Below are 24,559 nucleotides of genomic sequence, written 5' to 3'. Positions count from 1 at the left end.
CTTTACCATCTCATGTTTATGGCAACTCGTGCAGGGGGGATATGTGAAAGCAAGGTGATCAGTTAAAGTAATTAACGTGTTACAGCTGTTCAAATTTCTACTATTTTACTTAAAAGAGGAAGTGTTTATATGAACATACAGATTACAACATCACACATGTAAAAACAATTGATATCCATTAAAGCATAAGGAGACTGACATTATTAGAAAGCAAACATCTGAGTATTCATTTAAGATGATTTTTATGTTTTGAAGAATTTTCAAATGTGAAGCTGCCATAAATATTCTTTGGACATCTTGGCATCTGCATACAAATTTGAAAAAGGGTATCTATCTTGAATCCTCACTTCCATCAAGCAGAGTTTGTAAGGTATTCCTAGTGCAAATTGAAAAATAAGGCATTTTAAACGAGAAACTGCATGGATGCATGCAAACAATCTTAGTCGTGCAATTACTCAAAAAAAGTGAATTTGTTTTTCTAAGAAATTTACAGTTGCTTCTGAGGGCACAGGCGATAAGTGCACATGAGTAAAACTATCCCAGCGGGCAGGATTTTGTCGTTCGGTCCAGAATTTTACCAAAGAGACTCATTTGATCTTCGAGTCCCAAGGTCACTTTCCCAATGTGCATCTGTCGTCGCTGGGTTCTCTTCATGAGCTCCAGCAGACTCTCCACAATGCACTCATCTCCCTCGTCGTATTCCTAAGAGAGACATGTTCAAACACTGTGACCCACACGGCTGGACTGTTTTTGACAGTTTCTTTTGCAGACATTTCACGTTAGTGTTTTTGATTTCTGCTCAATCAACTACGATATGTTTGTATGATCAAATATTGCATTTCTTTTCATTATTCAAACTCGATTATCCAAAGAAAAATTCCCTCCCAATGGGTTGGAAAAATCTATCTTTAAAATAAGTGTGGTTAGCGATCCCCAGATTCTTATTACAGCCATCGTTAGGCACGGTAATGGCATGAACACAAGCGGTATTAATCCTACCTTCTGAGACTTGGCACATTTCACCCAGCCTTCTTGGAGGTTTGCTAAAAAAAGGGAAAAAATGTATGGTAAACAAGTTTAAAGGCTAGATTTGTGTAGCTGTTAAGGAATATTCCCTGCAATTACGATTATCACGGTTGGTTACATACGGTGCGAACGAAGTTAAAAATACATTGCTCCATATATTAAAATTACTTCGTATATCATAATCGGATGGTTACTTCTTTCAACGTTAAAATAAACACCAACCTTCCAAAGTGTAACGATTTTTCTCAAGGTCTTTCATGGCTTGCTTGTGATTTTCAGCATCGGTTTCAAGTTGGGTAATGTCTTCTGCAAACTTGACATTACACTGACAGTGATTTACAATGAGGTTAAAAGTCAGCTTGATGACATTAAGTCACAAAACAACCAACTAAATGCGTTTAATCGCGCGCAACGTTCATGTTGTAGGACAGCGGTCGGGAACCTATGGCTCGCGAGCCATATATAGCTCTTCCAGTGACGGCATATGGCTCCCAGACAATTTTGAGTTGAAAAAAAAATCAGTTTGGAACTGATTTTAAAATACTTGTGATATTGCTTAATAATACCGTGTCATTTTAAAGTAAACAGAAATTAGTTTTGAAGATAAATTTCACGGGTCACGCTTGCACGAAGCTCAACCTCACCACGTATGAACCTGACTACAAGGCCATCTGCAAAACCACGTAGCACCAGAAGTGGCATTAAAAGTAAGACATATTTCATTTATTATACGTTAAAAATACTATATGGCTCTCAATGAAATATATTTAGAAATATTTGGCTTTTATGGCTCTCCCAAGTTAAAAAGGTTCCCGACCCCTGTTGGAGGAGAAGATAGTTAATTCTGACCAGCTTAAATCGGCAGTTTTCCATCGTAACTTGTTCCCGTTTCCCACATGTCTCATAAATGTTTGTCTCCAGCGCCTGCAGCTCATCTCCTTGGTCTTTGAGTTGCTGCAGAAACTCATTTCTGGCCTCTCGCAACTCTGATTGCAACTGTCCCTGTAACAAATGTGTGCGTGTGTGCATATGGTATAGCAGTCAGCGTAACAGACACTACGATCCCAGTGTCATGGGTCTGATTACTGATTGCACGGTGACAATGACAATTATCAAAGAACAACTTTGTTCTGCTTTAGCTTGGCTAAAATAGTTAATTGGGGCTGTGGTGTAGTCACCATCAATACTGCTTAGAAAGGCAAAGTTAGATATGGTACTGGCCACGCCAGCCCTGTAAGCATTGGTGGTCTAAATAAGTGGTCGTTCATAGCACTTGCTTACAGTCTTAAGGCCAAATGGAATGTCTATAACATTTAATTGTTTAAATACACAACTGTGAAATGTACAGCAGTGGACAATAGCAACCTACCCCACTAAACATCTTAATGTGGTACAGTTACATTAGGCGTGGATAATTAAGTACTACCTTTGATGTGCTGAAGTTTTCGATTTCCTGTTGCATCTGACGTGACATTTCTTCCATCTGTCTCCTTTTACTCTTAATGGCTGCAATTTAGAAGAGTTGTCCATTAAATACGTGCACAGTAAATTACTGCAGTCTGTGGATTTACCCGCAGTCGGTGTAAATCTGCATTCTCGTGGATCAAAGTCCAATAGTGTGCGGGCTTTTTTTAAGGTGGCTGTAGGTGAGTTCAGATTGTGCATCTATCGTTGAGTAACCTACATAGGGCCAGTTTTTATTCACATTTTGATTTCTCCACTTATCACATCATGAAAATCGACTTTTTTTTCATCCGAAGTGCAGAGTTTGTTTTTCAGAATTTCTTGCGATGTTGAGAGAGGGTGAAGGAGCCACGGGCCTGGGGGGTGTTTGCGCAGCGGCAGAGGCCACATTCACGTGGTTTCCCATGATCACAGCAGGTGCAATGATTGTTTTATTTGACTCCAGCATCTCGGCCCTAATCCTTGAAAATATGAGTAAAGCCCACCCGGGGTGTAAAATATATATGTCTTAATACGTTAGTGCCTACCGATATGCATTGGAACCAATTGCCTTGTGTCTGTACTCCGCAATGGTGAATGATACCGCCTCTCAGGGCTTCATCAGGGCTTCTCTGAGTGATGTACTAATGTACAGGAGCATTTGTAATATTTAACATGTCATATCGATCAATGTCGCAGCAATTAAGAAATGCGTCTACATGGTCAGGTAAGATGATATACTCTCCCAGCTCCTCTTACCAGCATGTAAGTACAAGTGAGGGTTGTTTGTACCTAATGCTCTATAAAATAAATTGACATTCTAGAGGATGGGGTATTCATTCTTGCCATCGCCACGCGTTTGTGTTATGAAAGCCTCAATTTCAGGCTGGTGAGAAAGTGAGTGGTTATTTAGGCCATATCACGCTGAATGATCCTTCAGAAGCTAACTACTAACCAGTCTGGTTAGTACTTAGCGGATTGTCTGGCAACCATGAACTCTGACCTTATTTAAAAATAAGGGGGCATTTAACATTCAACGTTAAACTTTAAACTGATTTTAGACGCCAAACATAACTAATCATGAAAAAACTCATTCATGGATTTGGTTAACCATCTTAAATAATAACTTTGCTGAAAATGTGAAATGCCAAACAGAACAAGTAACGGTAAGTTCTGCTCTTGTTTATCATGTATTCTGCTCTAGCTCTCATTCCCGATGTGAATGTTCCAAAAATGTTTGACTTAATAATTAACAGGGGGCTCAGTCCCTCTGAATGTTATTGGGGCTGCAGTCTGGAAACAAACACCAGGTGCTGTAGGCTTCGGCTGCAATGCAAAGAGATGGAAGTACCGCAATAGATTATGAAATTCCTCACAGGGGAGCTTTTGAGTGATACACCCTCCGTGCGGGTCTTCTCTGGCTATTCAAATTTCGTCCCACGTGGAAGCTTTCTGGATATATAAAGGGCGTATTAGTCTTAACATTCACAGACTGGGCACCCCTCCCAGGCCTTGGTGATGCCCCAGGCACCACCTGCGATCTCGTGCTTCCTCTCGTTGTACAGCTTCTGTGCCCCCTGCAGCTCGGCTTGCAGCTGTTGCAGAACAGGGGCTGTCTGCTGCATCTCTTGCTCCTTCTGCTCACAAACTTCTGTCACTCGCACCAACTCCTCCTGAACGCAATTGATACAACTTCAAGTGTTATTGCTTCATTGTTTGAGGGTAAACTATTGGGAAGATGCTGAGATATCATCACGTCTTCCTGCAAGTGAGATCTGCCAATCAGTATTTACATAACCACAGATAATGGACATTATTTTCAGGTAACTTTGGGAAAACGGGCTCTAAACCATACAATGAAATGTTTGATTAATCATGTAGATATTAAACTCGATGCAATTCTCATTTGAAGTATTTTTTAAAGCAGTATATTGTGAAAAAAATCCCAGGATAATATATTTAGAGTATCACTTGCAATGAATGAACATGCATGCAGGCGTGAATAAAACCCCTGTGCACATACACAAACGCACACAACCTATAAGGACGCTACTTCCATTTTCTGTTGGCAGAATACAGATACTCCTGTAAGTGTGGGGGTGGGTGCTGGAGATTAAGAGCACAGACCTCGATGCGTTTGACGCAGGCCGTCAGCTCGCATTCCAGATGACGACACTGCTCCTTTTCTTCTGTCAGGTGCTGCTGCAGACCGGGGATCATCTGGATTTTCTCCGCTATCTCCGTTTGCAGCTGCCTGGACTACACGTTGGAAAAAAAGATGCGTCTTCAGTTCACCTTTTCAATGACATTTGCAAGATTTTGTAAGCTTTCCCAAATGAAATTGAATCTTGTGGAATTCTGTATAGGTTGTAATTTGTTCAATTTCTATAATCCAGGACAGGTGATACGTTTTCAGCTTTGAGATCATTTCAGATGTGTTTATTGCTTTTTGCTTAGATTGTATATTTTATGATAATACAGTGAATGTCCATTTTTTTTAAGTAGCCCAAATACACCATTTTCATTCGTGTGCTATGAAGCAGGGCAATTGCCTGACACATCAGTTACGTAAATTTTTCAATTGACGAATGCCCAGCGTTTTAGTTATTTGTTTGCTTATCTACCACTGCCAACACATCATCGCCAAAATGTACCATTCTATGTTATTTAAAAGTCCCTTTACAAGCTAGTTATTTCTGAAAATGTTTGTTTTAAACACTCAACTGAAGATATATAAGCTACTGTGGCTAAAACAGGAGCTATGTGCATGATTGCACCACGCCACCACCTTAAACAAAAAATATAATTTTAACATACATATGTAGTGGATTTAACTGAGTCGCAGACGTACTCTTTGGGGGCAACACACATTTATGAACACCAACACATTAACACAAAGGGGTTACTGCCCTTTTCCAGATAACCGATGGTGGTGGACCACCAGGCTAACTACGATAGTCACTGGGAGTAGCTACAACGGACAGGGTCCTGGCTTGGGTCCTCGTCCACGTGTTGGTGACTTCTTATTGGACGTAGAACGTAGATCGTAGATCTTCAGATGACAACAGCAACGCTGAGCCCCGGTCCCCGTGCGGAGCCGGTTTACCTGCTCCCGGGTCGTGGCTGGCCCCGCCCTTGGTCACGACCACCTTCAAGAAACCTCTTTGTCGTTTCTCGACCCTTCCCGTAGGATCTCACCCTGACACGTGACCACCCCCCAAGCCCTCACCTGGGGCCCCTGTGTAGATCTTACTGGTCACGTGCCTTCCAGGGTCAACCAGAGTGCCATGGCCCAGGGTAACCTCATCCCATGGCTGACACTCTCCCACTCCCTCCTATAGAGGTCGGCACTGCACACCACGCGTGGTGCCACTGAGCGCTCTCCCAGCGCTCACCGAGCCCCCTCTAGGGCTGGTACTACACCCACCTACGGGGTGTCCGCGATGACAATGCATCGCACGCCATGCCTCGCTAGAGCCGGCATTACCCAGTGACATTCACGATGTCGCTACATACGTGGTGTCCGCGATGTGAGTACATCACACGCCGTGCCTCTCTAGGGCCGGCACCACACAGTGACATCCGCGATGTCACTACATATAAATGAAAAATGTAACATTCATTTGGGCATGTGTATTGTAATTAAGCATGCAGGAAATGTACCAACCTCATCTGTGAGTTCTCTCTGCTTCTGCGCATCCTTCTCAAGCTGGCCGTCCAGCTGCAGAATGAACTTGTTTGCTTCTGCTCGCATTTCCCTGATCTCCATCTGGATACTTTCCTTCTCGGAGATTACCGCCATCCTCACAAAAGATACACAGCGTTACGAGAAGCAGGAGGAATCCTGTAGAGGATTGCATTGTTTAGCAGAAAACGCTCACGAGACAAAATGGATATATGCATTCAACCTTTCAGCAGTCAGAAGCTGCGAATAAAGTTTTGCATTTTAAATTCGTGAGTGGAAAAAGCTCGTGAACTTCCGAGAGTTGTGTGGCTCACCGGTTCCCATCTCGTGTAAAATAAATGTTTCCTCTTCTTAACCTAAGCCAATAAATCTCACCTTTCGTGCCGTGCCTTTGCCAGCCATTCCTTGTGCTCTTCAAGCTGCTGGTTGTAGGAATTCATTACTGCCCTGCCATTAAAATGGGAGATGTGAAAATGTGAACAAAATAAGTCATAATTAGGAAAAAAAGAATGTGGGGCATGCTAAAAAGGGCTAGGACATGGTATATCCATAGCACGAACAGACTCACACTTATTAATTCATGTTTCACTGCCGCCATCTCACACAGAAATGACTTCATTAGTACATAGAGATGGGCTTTATAATAAGCCGAACATTACCTCTGTGCAACAATGTCATGACTGCCACTTCCATGCGAGCATAGTGCCCCTTCGTGTTATCTGACGTAGCCCCTTTTACATCATAGAATATAAACAGTTCAGCATAGCGGTGTTACTGACACTTTAAATATGGAATTCAAGATAAAAAGGGTCATCATGGCCAAAGCCGTTGATACCACCATATCTCTCCAACATTGTTTACCTTTGGCCAGATCCTGCAGCTGTGGTGAACATACACAATAACATTTTTGAAATATTAGACGACAGTCCTTTGTCAATCCACTGCTGGATGAAGGCCTCACCGTGCCATGTTGGTCATGGGGGTTGTTTGTCCATACTTCACCACACTGGTCAGTGAGGTTTGGTAAAGATAAGGCCTAGTACTGGTTCGGATATCACTTGGCTATATTGTTAACCGTGACTAGGAATTGAACTCAAGTTGTTTATAGCACAGTGTGAAATCAAAATCGACTGAATTATATATGGTAAATGATGATTTAAATATACGCAGTGCTGTGTCTGATAATCTTTATTTATATAACAAAAAATTGTGGCATTTTTTTCTCTTGTAATGAGAGGTTCAGACAGCATTGCTTTACACGCATCAAACACGAACAATTTGACGGGAAGCCAAGTGTCGGCATCGTTCATTCTGCTTTCTCTTTCTGCAGACCGTTAACAAGGGCAGGGTCGTGTGAGTGCGAGGGTCAGACGATGCAGCAGTGCGCCGCGCGTGGCAGCCTCACTTGCTCTTCTCTTGCGTCTCTCGCATGGATTCCTCCAGATCCACCGTCTCCCGCTGGAGTCGTGCTATCATTTCTGTCTTCTCATCTATAAAAGATCTTGACGCCTGAAACCTGACGAACGTGTAAGCACCAGAATGAAAAGGGGGGGGGGGGGTGGAAGCAGTGGAGTAACAAATCATAATGTTTGCAAATGCCCCTAGATGTTATAAAATATTTAGCCATCATTACATGTTAGGTTTTTAAGTATTTTCCTGGAAACTTTTTTAAGTCTTTGGAGGCCAAACACAGACAGCCGTCCCATGTCGACAAATGAGCAGATAAGCGTAATGTGCAAACATGATGTGATTTACATGAGGAATGGGAGCTCGGCTGATGTGGAAAGTCGGTAGGAATGAGGTATCATGGGGGAGCGTGTGTGCGTTAGAAACCGAGTCGAACGTGGTGAATCACGCACAGCACCTCCGCTTACATCACAGAATAGTGGCCCTCGTGGGCACCTAGCATAACCTGCAGCCATTTCGATCACAGGTTTACGCCGCGAGGTGTTTGCACAATGTTGACGCTCTCGAATGTAAATATGCGTTGATTAATAATTGTCTCAAGTTGCATTATTAGAATATTTGTTATTCATGTTGGGCGAATTTCATAGCAATCTAAATGCAAATATGTGGCGCGTAATGGTTGCTTTAATGAGATGCATCAGTGTTATTGATGTTAATGAGCGTGCACGATACTTTGGCTTGTTTTTTTGCGCGCACTTTTGTCTACTATGTAATCATAAAATGATGCAAATGTATGGTCTGAATTACGTCTCTATGTTAAAAGGAATGTTACAATAAACCAATGATTATTTCACACCTGTGTAAATGGAACTGTCATATATATTTTAAAAAGGTAGCGATAACACAAAGTATTGTTGCACTCGGTGCATTCAGTTGCAATCAATTCATGATGGCTCAAAGAAATGGATCTTGGCAGCGTGAACATTGCTGACCTTAACTCCTCCTAGAAGTGATCCCTGATAAATGAGACTCCATCGACCATCCCTGAGACCGCTTCGGTGGGAAGTCCTAAAAGAACCAGTATCGATTGCAGTGTCGATGGAGCCAGTTGTGACCACACAGGGGCCAGGATAACAGCTCTCTATGTTTAAGCTAATTCTAAATGGCCCAATGAGTGTGAAACTGTGAATGTTATTGGTGTCAAATCGAATTGTTAAGCTGTGAAAGTGGCTATATTTTACCAGGCAATGTTCCACCGTCAATGCGTCCTTCACAGCTACACTAACAAAATTGGGATAGCTCTCTGCGTACTTGTTGTACTGCATGACAAATGTGCTGCTGATAGACTGGCATGTCAAAAGACTCGTGGTACAATCCGAAAACACATCAGAGAACTATGCAGCACAATGGCAAAAAAACTACAAATTAGCGCAACACAATTAGTGTTATCAAACAGTGCTTATTTTTAGGAACCAATAATAAGTCTACAATAAATCTTGACTTAAAGCTTTCGTGACTGCAGGAATTCATATTCTTTGGGTCTTTCGGTATTGTCACGTAGATAGGTTCAAAGAAGATAACCCCCCTTTTCCTGATGACGACCGCTTGTGTTGCAATCGAAACGTCGTAGTTTTTTGTTATTTTGTTATTTTCTTTGAACCTATCTACGTGACTTTACCGAAAGACCCAAAGAATATAAGTCTACATTATAGACTGCCAGTACCATCACCCAGACCAGTACACTCACCAAACTTAATAACCAGGCTACATTATAGATTGGCAGTACACTCCAAATAAGAACCAGGCTACAGTCTGCATTCGTGTTTTTCTTGTTTTTATTATTTTATTCACTTTTTATTTTTCTATCTACGTGACTTCACCGAAAGAACCAAAGAATAGTGCTAATCTAGTTGTAATGTACCTCCACTTAGCAACATGGCTCAAAATGACGTAAAATGCTAAATTAGACATGGAGCTCCCAGCTATCAAAGTGCTCACTTTGATAGATTGTACGACTTAATGTGTACTGCTGGGCCACTGGGTTAGTGGGTAGTGCTTAAAGCATCACTTTGATACGGGCCATTGATTCCAACTTCAGTTCCAGTCTGGGTCATGCTCCAAAACCTGGCACCTCAGAGCGCTTTCAATATGCACTCAACACCTTTAAATGATTTCCTTTGTCAGTGCAACATTGTCCCTCCTCTTTGGTTATTTCGGTAAAGTCACGTAGATTATCTCTCTACGTAATTTTTTTTCTGAAAGAACCAAAGAGTATGGATTCCCGCAGTCACGAAAACTTCAAATCAAGATTGTCCCTCCTACTCACTGTTTAATTGCGTCCTCTTTATTTGCGAGCTCTTTGGCTTCCAGCTCCCGTGCCTGGACGAGCCTTGCCTCTGTGTCGGAGCGCCGAGCTTGCAGACTTTTCTTCATCTCTTCAGCGTCCGCCAACGCCTTATTCGTCTGACGCAAAGTTTGGCACGAAACAGTTGAAGTGAGCACAGCGAGCATGTACTCCTGTGCACCGTGGGGTGGAGGCTTTAAGTGTCTGGGTGGCGTGATGCAAATGTTACCTTGGATTGCGTTTCACGGAGGACGCTAATTCTTTTGCCGAGTGTTTGAGATGCGTGTGTCAAGCCCTCGGTTAAGCGTTTGCTGAAAGATAAACAGTAAGATTTATATATATTTGCACGACAACTTTGGCCAATCAAACAAGTATCGGCACTTCAGGAATTGCTGCCATGATGGGTTTGTTCACACATTGGACTTGCGATCCGGTTCAATCTGCCTGTGCAGCAGTTGAAAACAATGGACACGTTTCTTAAACTCCACCTCTGTCCACCCAGCAGTGTGAACGTGAACACTGCGGTTAAGTCGATCGCTAGGTCGCTCGTGGTGGCGTAGATATTACAGGTACTCCAACCTCTTCCAAGATATGTAGTCAGCGTGGACAAGTAGGCGAATATACCGTCTAGAAGGGCTGGCTCTCTTGAGCTCCCTCTGGAGGAGGCCCTTCCAGCAACAGTGGCATGAGCGAGCATTTTCGGGACTGCACCCTTTACCGTTCACAACAAATTTCGATTTAAAGCTTTCGTGACTGCAGGGATTCATCTTCTTGGTTCTTTCGGTAAAGTCACGTAGAAGGGAAGTAATAAAATAATAAAAATAAAACATAATAAAACAATTCTCACGACGTTTCGGCTACAACGCAAGCAGCCGTCTTCAGGTGAAGAATGAGACAATGCCAAGCTAGGAGCTTATATATAAGCTGCGTTGGAGGTGGAGGAAAGAGCGCCTTAACAAAAGAATGTGCATGTGAAGAGGAATTTAGCATATTCATGGAAAATGCGTAGGAGGTGGGCGGGGGGGTTTCAAAGTCATATTATGCCCATGCATTATGCAGGATCAACAGCACCAAGGGGGGGGTGCAGGGATTAGCAGTAACAAAGGAAAGGAATGTTAATGATATGTAGCTGCAGTTACTCAACCACCACGTAGAAAACTAAAGTATAAACTACATAAAAAAACTAAAGTATAAATAGCATAGCACCATCAGTATACTTACTATACTCTACACTAAGCTGAGTTACTAACAGCAAGTAATACATTACAATTCTACGTCGTAAAAATTATATAATATGCTTCCATCTAAACTTTATTCTATTGCATCAACGAGCATATACCGTACTATATACTGCCAACATTAAATTATATACTGTATTGCTGTAAACCAACCTATATCTTATACATTTAATATAACACTATGTATTATTCTACCCACCCTAATGTGTGTCGAAATGGTTTATTACGTCCTTCCAATGATTGCTAAGCCAGAATCCATCTTCTCGGTTAAAATTGTCTCTGTGTTTGTATATGTGGATCGCCTCATGAACGAATCTCTCATGATAGCCAGATGGCTTGCAGAGAACCTCTGTCTTGGAGAAGTCAATGTCATGTGAGCCCACTGAATTGTAACAGTGATCTGCCACGGCTGAGGTGTTTGTCCTACCGTGTTTCAGGTCTGCCTTATGTTCACGGATGCGGTCCGAGACATGTCGTTTGGTTTCTCCAATGTAACTGCTACCACAGAGGCAACTTAGTTTGTAGACGCCAGGGTACTGTATGTCTGGAACCACATCTTTTACAGACGGGACCAGATCACGGATTTTATGTACTGTGTTGAATCGGACCTGGATCTTGTGTTTAATCAGGATTTTGGAGATCTTTTTTGTGACCCCAGCAATGTAGGGTAAGGTGATGGTCTTGAAAGGCTCCTCAACAGGATCCTTCTTGATGGTTGGAGTGATGGCTTTGCGGATTGTGTAGTCGGAGTAACCATTAGCCTTAAGAGCTTGGCGTACGTGTTTGAGTTCACTGGAAATGTGTTCATGGTCGGAGATGCATTGGGCTCTATGATATAGAGTCTTGATGAGGGAATTCTTCTGGGATGGATGGTGGTGGGAATCCGGTTTTAGATAAGCATCCGTATGGGTGGCTTTCCTGTAGACAGAGTGGCTCACTGAACCATCAGGTCTCCTTTTGATTAGGACATCCAAAAAGGGTAGCTTGCCATCTTTTTCGACTTCCATGGTGAATCTGATGGCTGGGTGTATGGAGTTGATGTGGTCGAGAAATTGGTCTAGAGCAGCACGGCCATGTGGCCAGATGACAAAAGTGTCGTCTACGTACCTCTTCCATAAGGTCGGGCGTAGAGTGGCAGTCTGGATGGCGTCCGTCTCAAATTTCTCCATGAAGATGTTGGCTACAACCGGAGATAGGGGGGAGCCCATTGGGGTGCCCTCAGTTTGCTTGTAGAAAGTTTCATTCCAGGTGAAGTATGTATTGGTTAAGCAGTGTCTCACCAGGGGGGGTACCCCAGCATTCAGTCCATGATGAACCAAGTCTTCAATGATTGCGATGGTATCAGGTACAGGAACCTTGGTGAATAAGGAAACCACATCAAAACTGACAAGCAGGTCGTCTGGGGCATCTCCGACCATGAACACATTTCCAGTGAACTCAAACACGTACGCCAAGCTCTTAAGGCTAATGGTTACTCCGACTACACAATCCGCAAAGCCATCACTCCAACCATCAAGAAGGATCCTGTTGAGGAGCCTTTCAAGACCATCACCTTACCCTACATTGCTGGGGTCACAAAAAAGATCTCCAAAATCCTGATTAAACACAAGATCCAGGTCCGATTCAACACAGTACATAAAATCCGTGATCTGGTCCCGTCTGTAAAAGATGTGGTTCCAGACATACAGTACCCTGGCGTCTACAAACTAAGTTGCCTCTGTGGTAGCAGTTACATTGGAGAAACCAAACGACATGTCTCGGACCGCATCCGTGAACATAAGGCAGACCTGAAACACGGTAGGACAAACACCTCAGCCATGGCAGATCACTGTTACAATTCAGTGGGCTCACATGACATTGACTTCTCCAAGACAGAGGTTCTCTGCAAGCCATCTGGCTATCATGAGAGATTCGTTCATGAGGCGATCCACATATACAAACACAGAGACAATTTTAACCGAGAAGATGGATTCTGGCTTAGCAATCATTGGAAGGACGTAATAAACCATTTCGACACACATTAGGGTGGGTAGAATAATACATAGTGTTATATTAAATGTATAAGATATAGGTTGGTTTACAGCAATACAGTATATAATTTAATGTTGGCAGTATATAGTACGGTATATGCTCGTTGATGCAATAGAATAAAGTTTAGATGGAAGCATATTATATAATTTTTACGACGTAGAATTGTAATGTATTACTTGCTGTTAGTAACTCAGCTTAGTGTAGAGTATAGTAAGTATACTGATGGTGCTATGCTATTTATACTTTAGTTTTGTATGTAGTTTATACTTTAGTTTTCTACGTGGTGGTTGAGTAACTGCAGCTACATATCATTAACATTCCTTTCCTTTGTTACTGCTAATCCCTGCACCCCCCCCTTGGTGCTGTTGATCCTGCATAATGCATGGGCATAATATGACTTTGAAACCCCCCCGCCCACCTCCTACGCATTTTCCATGAATATGCTAAATTCCTCTTCACATGCACATTCTTTTGTTAAGGCGCTCTTTCCTCCACCTCCAACGCAGCTTATATATAAGCTCCTAGCTTGGCATTGTCTCATTCTTCACCTGAAGACGGCTGCTTGCGTTGTAGCCGAAACGTCGTGAGAATTGTTTTATTATGTTTTATTTTTATTATTTTATTACTTCCCTTCTACGTGACTTTACCGAAAGAACCAAGAAGACGTTCACAACAATTCCAGTACGAGCATTGTTCGTGTTATCTTGCTTAAATAAATTGTAAAAAACATGCACAAATGAGCAGCTCGCATGAGCTGTACAAAGTTCATATTTCCATGCCAGTCTATCAACAGGCACATCTAAAGCTATTTAAACCATATGCAAGTAACTGGAGAAGATTGGTTGACATGAAAAATAAAAATTGTGCTCCACCAGCATAACCTGCAGTTGCTCAACCCTGCAACGTTCCATCACAGGGGCGTTTCAAGCACATATTTCATCTGTCACTCATTACTGATTAATCTTCCGCTCGTGCACAGCCATTTAGACTGCGCCCACAATGACAATTCCCAGGTTATATTTTACATTATCGCCTAAAACATGCCGTTGACTTCAGACTGCAGAGGCAGCACAAGACTCCGGCTTGTGGTGTGATCACCATTAGAGGAGGCCTTCCCTGTGGACTGGAAGTCTGAGTGTTTTTTTTATTGTAGAAAAAAATTTACGCAACCCAGCAGCATGCATAATTTGTTAATTGGAATGTAGCGGTGATGTATTATGCATCAGTCGGCTGCGCTTACCCAAAGAACCGTTCTTCTCAGGCAGCTGCTTAGTTCCATCTGCGAACCGTGTATTTGATGACACGACTGCCATTGAAATCCAAACCAATCGATCAAAAATTACCGTGTTCATCCATTACCCGTGCAATGTGCGTGTGTGTCACGTGAAACTTTTAAATGCCAGAGTGCAAACTCTTGCAAAACGGCAGCCATATTACAGCCACACCATGGGCAGCTGCCCATTTAAAGTTGGTGCAAGAAGCGGTGAATTTAATGGAAGGTTTGGGTAGTTACTATTCCATTGACTATACGTTGGTGAGACAATACATTAATATCTCGGCAGAAATATAATTTTGCAGGTCCAGAGCTATAATTGGTCATTTAACGGAATTATTTATTTTCTTATGACCACTGTCATGTGGTCACTGGGCAATGGTATTAGAGAAACTTATTCTTGAATCTATCTATGCGGAGCTTTAAACATCCCTGCCTTGTATGCACGGGTGTTCACCGTGTACTCCAGTTTCCTCCCATATACTTAACAGGCATTCATGGATTGGTCAAACATCTGAATGCAAGACCCTCGTGAAACGAAGTCTTATGACTCAGTGAGGCTTCTCTGGGTAAATAAGAGGAATTATTATTCACAATTGGTATCTAGAACACCTAAGTTAAAATATCATAGGCATCCAATGTGGTGTCACAGTGGCTGTACAGCAGCAGCAATATCCAATGATTGTACGATAATTTTAGGCACTAATTAATACAATCTAAATAATCAATAGCCCGATGCCTATTCACTGCTGGATGAGCCTCTCCATGCTGTGTCAGTCATGCAAACTGTTTGTCCATGCTGGTCAGTGAGGGTTGGTGAATGGGCTTATCGGGTTTGTAGCACAGTGCCCTTAACCAATGTGTGCCACTGCTCTACCCCAAAGTTTGTCATGGGTAGTAGGATATTACACTGGTATCGAGCACATGCTCAGAACCGATTCAGACATTACTCACTGCTGGCGTCATTAGATGTGGCTAGAAATCTAACTTAGGTGCCACCGGATTCATAGCGCAAGTGTGAGTAACATTGCATCAATTCTCCACTGCGGTCGACTTAGTCCTTTCAATGGAACAACATTATTTTTTGTGATACTGTGATGGCAGTGGTATGAAAGCACAAAGAGCGATAACTCTCTCAAAAAAAACTAAAGCACACTCATCAATAGCATCGCCCTGAAAGGGCGACATTTCTGGCAATGGCATTTCTTCATCGCATAGAGCTTTCTAATAACATTATTTTTGGTGATACTGTGATGGCAGTGGCATGAAAGCTTTCTATTAAATATACAGGGACTCTTCTACCGACGAACATTCGACTTACAAACTTTCAGAGATACGAACAAACCTGTCCGTATGTCCAGCTGCCTGTTCCGACCGAGAGTCGTAAGTTCAACCGCCTCGTAATAGATGGCGGTGGTTGTTTGGTGTCATTACCCAGTATTCCCAGAATTTATGCCCAGGCAGAAATTCTGGGAATGCATCTACATCTGCAGAATACAAAAAACCAGTGGCATCTACATCTGCAGAATATCAAGAACCAGTGGCATCTCCATATGCAGAACATGAAGAACCAGTGGCATCTACATCGACAGGAGATTATACAACTTTTAAATCCATTCTACGTGTTTAGTGTAGTTGCTGGCCAACATGTTTGGAATCGACAGGAGTAAAGTTGGACTTACGAACAAATCGACTTACGAACAGACCTCTGGAACCTAACTCGTTCGTAACTCGAGGAGTCCCTGCACAGTACGAGCAACTAGCACATCCTTTAGACGTGACTGTGTATGTCCCTCCCAGTCAATCAGCTGGAAAAAAGTATTATTATTCTTATATATAGTGCTGTATTTCTCCATATTTCTATTTCATTCTCTGTACTGTATATCAAAATGTATTTCTATGTCTCGCTTTTTCTGTTTCTCAATTCCTCTGTCGCCTCTCCTCTCTCAACTTCATCTCGCACATTTATCCACCCACCCCCCTTATCTCTTTCCCTGTGTCTCTCTCTCTCTCTCACCTCTCACCTCTCACCCTTACTTTCCTTATTCGCACCTCTCATTTCCCCACCTCAATCTCTCTTGCCTTTTCCTAAGCCTCTCTCCCACTGCATATCACGTTCCCACGCTGTCCTTTTTCCGCTTTTCTCTCTTTCTTTCCTATCCGTTGCATGCCATTTTACTCTCTCGCTGCACCTTTCTCTGTCTCTCCATCCTCTGTCCCCCTCCCTCCCTCACCTCCCTCCTTTGTTCTAATATAATATGGTAGTGTGACAGAGACAGTATGATTATATTATAGCATGATATCCTGTACATTTGCGTGGGATACACGCTTGGGGGACGTGTGACTTCAGCACGCATGAGCCCGGCTCAACGCTTTGGGGATGCGGGTGATGTCATCACGCAAATGTGCGCAGTGACATCACCAACCCCGACGCTTGCGCGCTTTGGAGCGCGGCACCCAGCCAGACAGGAATCCATGCAGATCATCCGGCCAGAAATATTGCAGGCAGACCTCGCTTAGCGCGACGCCGTAGACTGCCGATTCTCGTTATCGCGCTTTGTCTCCCACCGCTGCCTTATAGAAGTTCTGTAGAATACACTCGTGGGTAGATACTTACCGACGTAATAATAAATTATTTTTTATTCATGAAATCATGTTTAACATCTCGATTATTATTGGCGCTCTTACCGATACCTCAATCAAGCTCTCATATATAGCTCATACGAAAGAAACAACGCTGTCAGGAACACATCCCCATAAAAACAATGATATAATGGCCCCTTTTAGTGCTGATTTGATTAGCGCTCACTTCTCCAGGAACGCACCTTGAGCACTAAGCGAGGTCTGCCTGTATTCTCATATACTACGAGTATGATTATAATCAATACCAATAACCGCCATTCGCCACTAGGTGACGGTAACGTCACCACGGCGCCTGTGCCAGGCCAGGTGCACTTTGAGGCCACGTGAAGTGTCGAAGGCTCGCTGACAGGTCTCGGGACAGACCCTGCAGGTGCCATACTTTGGCTGACTGAGATGACCGGTAAGATGCACCAGATAATCTCTCACACACACACACATATTCTTCTTCTTGGTTCTTTCGGTAAAGTCACGTAGAAGGAAAATAATAAAATAATAAAACATAATAAAATAATTCTCACGGCGTTTCGGCCACAACGCAAGCAGCCGTCCTCAGGTGAAGAATGAAACACCACCAAGCTTGGAGTGTATATATATACAAATATATATATATATAAATATACGCTCCAAACTTGGTGGTGCTCCAAGCTTGGTGGTGTTTCATTCTTCACCTGAGGACGGCTGCTTGCGTTGTGGCCAAAACGTCGTGAGAATTATTTTATTCTGTTTTATTTTTATTATTTTATTATTTCCCTTCTACGTGACTTTACCGAAAGAAGCAAGAAGATGAATCCCTGCAGTCACGAAAGAAGCTTTAAATCGAAATTTACACACATTCTTGTTAGTGCAACCGCTCTGCTGCGAGTGGCTTCTTGCACCTGCGTTTGCGCAGCTCCTGCTGCTGCTGGACCCCCTGCTCCTGCCGTGCCGTTTCCCGCACGCGAGCCGCCTCCAGCAGCGCCAGCGAACCCTGCACGCGACTCAGCAGCTACAAGGCGCACGACGCTAATGAGGCTCCAGGCTGCCTTCGAGGAGGTGATCTCAATATATAGTGCAGATATGGTTGCCACCTTTGAGGTATATATATATGTATTTAATATAAAAAAATTTACCCGTAAAAACTAAGTTTTTCACTATAAATCCTTTATATGCGTGGCATCGGTTTTATTTTATTATTCATTTCTGTTTTTCTTGAGTAAGAGTTTCATTTTTATCACATTGGTATTTTAAATTAAAAATTTATTTTTATTTTTCCTAAAAAGTGGAACATTTTGGAAAAAAACTGTTCACGAAAATAAATTGTCACACACAACGAGTCTGTGTGCAAAATGTCAGCTCGATTGGATCACGGGAAGTGGGTTAAAAAACGACCGAAAGATTTGCACGGTCGTAAGCGCGCAAGCAAGCAAGCAAGTGAACTTAATATAAAGGATTTAAAAACTGGGACGTATAATTTGGAAGAGGAATATTTCACAATGATGGAGGTGGTGGTGGTGGTGGGGGGGAACTATTGTACATGTACACGCATCAGGCTGAGTGCTGTGTTGTTAAGCAAATGACAACATCTGGTGACTTTTAATGTCATGGGAAGACTTACAGATTTCAAAAGACAGCTTCGATAACAAAAAATAACAACGGGACGATCCTGGGAACGTTTCTTTTTATGTGTGCGAAGAAGGATTCTGTGTCAAAGTCGATGTTTAAAAAATATATATATATAATGTATACATAAACAAATGCTGCGTAGACTGTCATTGTCGATGTTTCTTGACATGTTTGCAAAAAAATTAAGCTATCAACATATTTCTGGATGAAAGTCTCCCCCCATGCCTTGTCAGTCATGGGATTTAATTTGACCATACTTCCCTACTCTAGTTAGTGCGGTTGATGAAAGGGGGGTGGGTCCCAGGACAAGTACAGATGTCGCTCATCACTGATGTTAACCGTGGTTGGGAATTGAAGTCAGTGTTTACGAGTGGTAGGATATCATTTTGGTAAACAGCACATGCATTTTATCTCATCGTCCAAGAAAAAAAACACTCTTTTTGCTGATGTCCAACTTTGTTCAGTGTTTTCATGGGACAGGAAAATGCATATTGTAAGCCCCCCGCCGTCACAAGATAATCTTGAATACATTTTGAACAACAAAAGTGTTCTTCTTTCCACATGTTTTTTTATTTACACAGGAGTAAACTGCTATCGGTGTGTACCTGATACTGGTTATCGAGTCTGCATTGTTGGTCACTCAGCTCCTTAGTCACTTGCTCCACATCCTTTCTTTTCTCTGCATTCATCTCCCTCTGTGCTCCCACGAGACTCTTCTCATTCTCCATCTGTTACCAAACACGCGGAGATACATTCGATGTAATTTACATAAAATTAATAATTCATGGTTTTTGTGAATCAAAAGTGCATGCATCCAGTGCTTATGGTTTTACTGTACACAACAGCCTATAAAATGTTAACGGTGAGAATGGGGAGATGTTATTTTATTATCCAACTTAGAGTGCAGAGTTAGCTTTATGAAAATACTTTTTCAAAAGCATACTTTTCTCCTTTTTCCCAATTCTATTCCAACTGTGTACTGTGTTACCGAAGTAATTTCAAAAGATGAAGAAATGTCCAATGGGAGCTCTCAGAGCAGTGTATCACCGCATCATGAAGAATAACTCGTGGAAGGTGAAATCAAATAACTACTTCAGAGATCCATCAAAGTGACCTTTTGTGCACGCTAGGGTCTGACACTTTCCCATTTACTATAGTGATTTTCTTCACATGGCAATATTTATAATTACCAGAGCTGTAATTTTGTCAAGTTAATTGAAGCGTATTTCAAAAGTATATTTTTTGTGTTTGCAGTAATTGGTGCCTGAGCTGAGACCACTGTGACTGAGAACCTGGTTAATCATGGTTTGGTGAAATCTAGATATGAACCCGGGACATCAGCAGTGCACTGACCTCTGTGCCAACCACCCCTACAGTTTTATAAAAACACAAAATAGTAATGTGACCTCTTTAAGAATTCCCTCCTTATTCAGTGCAAACTGGGCTCTTTCTTGAGCCATGGCTTTCAGCAAGTCTTCCCGTGCCACCTCCAGTCGACTGATGGTCTCTCTTGACTCTTGAATTTGCTTGTGTGTGTCATTGAGTGTGATCTGCATGTTGGCTCGTTCTGACATTTGTTCATTGAGTCGGTATATGATTTCATCTTTTTGTGATTGCCATTTTTCCAATTCAGGCCTGCAAAAGAGAATGCAAAAATATACACGTTATAACCAAGGCTGCATAATATGAACTATTTATGTAATACCTGGTTACTGTGCGACAGAGCATGATGTTTTTGGTACGTGACATTGTCTTGGCATTGGTAGACATCTGAAAATTGTTTAAAAAAAATATTGATATGATTTAACTCCAGCACATAAAAAAAGTTAAATATCTCAAAACATTGTGGGAATATTTTTTTTTACAGTTTTTAGACTGTGTAGGAAAAGTTTTACTTTCACAATCTTTTGCTGGTGTTAAGAAAATAGCATGGCATTTACACTTTTATAACTTGAAATCAGCCTTATTATGAGTTTAATAAGAACAAAAAGCACTTCAACTCATTTGAACAGTCCCTTTGTGAATTTGGTAAGGGCATGCTATATCTCAGAAAAGTTGTGCTCGTGTTTCTCCCCATTTAATTCCAAACGCTAAATGAGCATAACAAACACGTGCATTGCTATCCGCCGCAATAACATTTTGACGATAGCAGAACTACCATTCACGTTGTATTCGGTATACCAGATGCAAAAAAATGCTGCCTTCTATTTCTTTCTTTTGTGTACAATATTTGAAGTTCTGTAATGTGTTTTTGTTAGCTGTTAATATTCTACATGCATGTTTCAAATGATTTTTTTTGTAACAATAGACTGACATCAGTGCAGAATTGTCATTTTCCAAAAAATTATGTTTCTTTTGCAGCTCCTGAATTTCTTCCAAGGTTGCGCTCAGTCCATGCCGCAGGTTTTTGAGCTCTGCTGAATTCGTGTCTCGCGCTGCCGAGACTGCAGCTGGAACAGACAAAGCATTGTCACAACCTTGAAAGGTTCATCCAGAGTGAACGCAAACATGCCTATGCAATTATCTATTTGAAGTATTTCTTAAAAATGAATAACTTCATTCTGTATCAATTGCAAAGCACATTAATGATGTACTCAAGAAAGACTTATTTACATTTGTAAATTACATTACTTGAAATTAATCGAATCATGAAAGACACAAAAAGCGTATTTTGACTGAATATGCTTGATGTGGAAGAGGTCCCTTTAGCTTTGTTTAAAAACAGAATTAAGCTTGTTTTTTTTCGAGGGATTTCTTTCGGGTCATACATCAATTTGTCATCAGAAGCCTAATGTATTGCGTACCTGTGGTGTTTTATGTGACCAATATCACACATTCCAATAAACTTTATGATTCATTAACCGTCCTCAGATCCATTAACAGCTCACAGATCGTAAGGTCAAGTGCACGAGGTCCGGAACACTCCTTTACACGCGCGGCATGCTACCGTGCCACTACGCACCGGCTCTTTCCCGGCTGATTTCATTTGGAATGGTGTGGAGCTTTTGCCTGAGCAGGCTCGCTTTTATGGTTTCCACTTCCAATCGATCATGAGCATGTCTTCTTTTTGCATCCTGCAGTAATGCACAAAAAACCCGCAAGATCAAAACCATTGGGGTGGATATTCTATTCAACTATCCGTTACACCTCGTGATCGACATACACATAAAGCATTTTTTTTACATGGGGACTATAAAATGTGTATAAATTGCTCAAACTAAAACAAAGCTATGGGAAGAGAGGCTTGTTTAAATGCAGTCACAACGTTGTTTGTGATTTTGTGGCGCGTGGAAGCAAGTTATTTTACAGAATGCTCTGCCGGCCAGCCCTATGCAATATTTTCACAGAGGCACCCCCATCCACACGACGGTAGTGACAACAGCAGTTGGGGTGACAGAAGGAGAAGACGTGGCCATCATTATCGGCTCTGTGACCCACACGTGGTCTCATGGTGTAGTCCCTGCTATTTTGTTGGCCTCCAACCCTCCCATGCTCACTCACGTTTTCTCTACCCACCGTAATTTGCGGTGTCATCACCGTGTCCATATGTTGCACTTAAAACCGTTATAAGCTAAACTGTCGACCTACTGCCATGGCTTATGAGCGACATAACATTTTTTAAAGTTCAAAGTGAATGCTATGTATTCCCGTCTACTAATCATTGCTGTGTAATGACAGAGTGCCATGCACTGTCTAGCATAACAACATTGTACCTTTCCCCTTCTAAAATGTTAATCTGCGACTAAAATTGTTTCTCTAAATGGAATTTCATCTTCATTTTCCTGAACATTGTTATTGGCTCTGAATTGGGAATAAATGGCATAATTCAGGAAGTTTTAGTGCTGTGGATTAATGCCATCTGAAGGTAACCGAAGCAAGACTAACAAATCCAGTGTCCATGGAATTTATGATTATCCATATTAGATACATGAAATCCAACATTAAGAATATCTCAGTTAGGGCAAGATCAAACTTAAACTATAACCATTATGAGAGCATTGCTGTAATCTAAATTTGGACAGTTTTCCAGTGTGGTAGGTTTTAATATGACTTTGAAAAGTTGTAAAATCACAGTTGAATATTGTGTCTTTTGTCACAGCATAGAACTGGGAGTAAAAATAGCCACACTAAATCACAGGTTTGCATTCCTATATATTTTTTTTGCCAACGTGTCACGTTGTAGAGGTAGCATTTATATGCAAAGAAAATCCTTTCTGACCTTCATCGGAAGCAGCAATTTAGAAAATATAAGTCTTGTTCTTAATATTGCAATTATTTCAGCTGTTTTGTCTCCTCGACTGCAGTGTGTGGGTGTAATGATTCATTCCATTTGACCTACGGTATTTTAATGGATAGTTGTTTAGAATGATCGAATGCGGGATATATACTATACTTTCTTGATTTGAAGCTTTCGTGACTGCAGGAATCCATACTTTTTGATTCTTTCGGTAAAGTCACGTAGGTTTAAAATAAAATAAAGCACAATGTTTCGGGCGCAACACAAGCGTCCATCATCAGGTGGGAAAGCATGGTCTGCATGGTCCGTTTTCGGAATGCAGACCATGCTTTCCCACCTGATGATGGACGCTTGTGTTACGCCCGAAACGTCGTTATTTATTTTATTTTATACCTACATGACTTTACCGAAAGAACCAAAGAGTATACTATACTTATTTACGTTTCATATCAGGAAATGCATTTTTTTATCCTTACAAGTTCTTCCATGGCTATGGCAATTTCTTCAAAGTGACTAATTTCCTCTTCCTGAAATCCATGCTCATCCTTCTTGAAATGATGTGCTGAGACGAGACGAAAACATAAAACGATGGGTTAGAAAAGTACAAACCGGCACTGTGATTTTAAAAAAATGCAACCATACATGTTCTGCTATAAGTAATTATTACAATTATATAAACACACCATCGTATTATATAAACACACCATCGTATTTATTAAAATAATTCACCTCCACGATCCCTTGAGATGGAAAGAGTGATATTCGTGTTACGTCGCACACACAGCAAACACGTAATGACACATACACCCACCGACATTTGAACGTAATCTTTGTTTTTTTCGGTAAAGTCACGTAGGTAAAACATTAACATAAATACAATCACGACGTTTCGGAGGCAACACAAGCTTCCGTCTTGTGTTGCCTCCGAAATTACTGGATCAAGTGAAAAAAAAAGTATGAATACTTGCAGTCACGAAACCTTTAAATCTAGAATTGACATTTGAACGTATTCAATAAGTATGCACACACATGAACATTGTGCTCAGTCACTGAATTAACGTTTTAATTAACTTCCCAAAAAAAAAACTAAGGGCAGCTAGCGAGCTGAGCACCGCGTGCTGTCGCATTACCAAGCGTTCACTCTATCGGGCAAAATAAAAAAATCACAACACTTTTGCCGTGGGCTAAGTCGCGGTGATGCGCACACGGTGCTAGCTAGGCATGGCTCGCAAACAGTTTCTACAAACACACAGCAACGAAATAAATTATACCTGACAGAGAGAGCTCCGTTGCCTTGCGGGCTTATTCCAGCCATAGATGGAATTACTGGATACACATTACTGCACAAGACTCCTTGGAGCTGTGAGTAAGCGTGCGGCGTATTTAGTACACGCTTTAGCCACATTGTAATAATAATAATGGGTTTGTGAACGATGGGGTCTTAAGTCGCATGTCACATACCGAGGTCGCGCAAGTGCTTAAGGACACTTTTCAAAGTTGGTAAATCCACGCCCGAAGCCATTTTCAGCCCTTAATGACGATGTTACTCTATTACATTTCTCCAGCTAAATCTCCGAGGGTTGTACGGGTTTTTTTATTTTCTCAGCCAAAGCTTTACGGTTGCCAAGCA

The 24,559-nt window shown here is 41.8% G+C and overlaps 1 protein-coding gene across 4 annotated transcripts; it reads right to left on the bottom strand.

The window, feature by feature from the left end:
• Nucleotides 1-21: 21 nt before the first annotated feature.
• CCDC175 (coiled-coil domain containing 175) lies at nt 22-24,550 on the bottom strand. Of its 4 annotated transcripts, none has more exons than XM_061559238.1 (19): nt 24,391-24,550; nt 23,406-23,491; nt 21,655-21,766; nt 21,007-21,136; nt 20,099-20,327; nt 19,298-19,420; nt 17,966-18,075; nt 10,135-10,216; nt 9,888-10,024; nt 7,560-7,670; nt 6,530-6,601; nt 6,137-6,272; nt 4,597-4,728; nt 4,004-4,142; nt 2,453-2,532; nt 1,876-2,028; nt 1,249-1,351; nt 1,000-1,043; nt 22-702 (listed from the first exon to the last, which is right to left on the bottom strand). In XM_061559238.1, exons 1-19 carry the CDS (start codon nt 24,449-24,451, stop codon nt 535-537), a joined length of 2,208 nt encoding a protein of 735 aa, XP_061415222.1. In that variant the 5' UTR covers nt 24,452-24,550; the 3' UTR covers nt 22-534. The 4 variants fall into 4 exon arrangements, with proteins under 4 accessions (XP_061415222.1, XP_061415221.1, XP_061415223.1 ...); XM_061559237.1 differs by having other exon boundaries at nt 23-702; nt 21,007-21,142; nt 24,391-24,549; XM_061559239.1 differs by lacking the exon at nt 24,391-24,550 and adding an exon at nt 24,201-24,359 and having other exon boundaries at nt 23-702; nt 21,007-21,142.
• Between the last annotated feature and the right edge of the window lie 9 nt (nt 24,551-24,559).

This window comes from Lethenteron reissneri, chromosome 25 (assembly GCF_015708825.2).
Source record: "Lethenteron reissneri isolate LAM-NWPU_2019-01 chromosome 25, ASM1570882v1, whole genome shotgun sequence".
NCBI classification, from domain to species: domain Eukaryota; kingdom Metazoa; phylum Chordata; class Hyperoartia; order Petromyzontiformes; family Petromyzontidae; genus Lethenteron; species Lethenteron reissneri.
Note: the sequence above shows the minus strand (reverse complement) of the source record. Positions and strands in the feature narration are given on the sequence as shown.

What these genes read in the sequence shown, in the direction of transcription:
- CCDC175 (XM_061559237.1), bottom strand. Translation starts at nt 24,451, where the DNA reads ATGGCTTCGGGCGTGGATTTACCAACTTTGAAAAGTGTCCTTAAGCAC. An exon ending in GAGGAAGCACGAGATCGCAG is followed by an intron (nt 2,533 to 4,003) that starts GTGGTGCCTGGG and finishes TCTAAATTGCAG; the next exon opens with CCATTAAGAGTAAAAGGAGA. An exon ending in AAAACTGCCGATTTAAGCTG is followed by an intron (nt 1,352 to 1,875) that starts GTCAGAATTAAC and finishes AATCACTGTCAG; the next exon opens with TGTAATGTCAAGTTTGCAGA.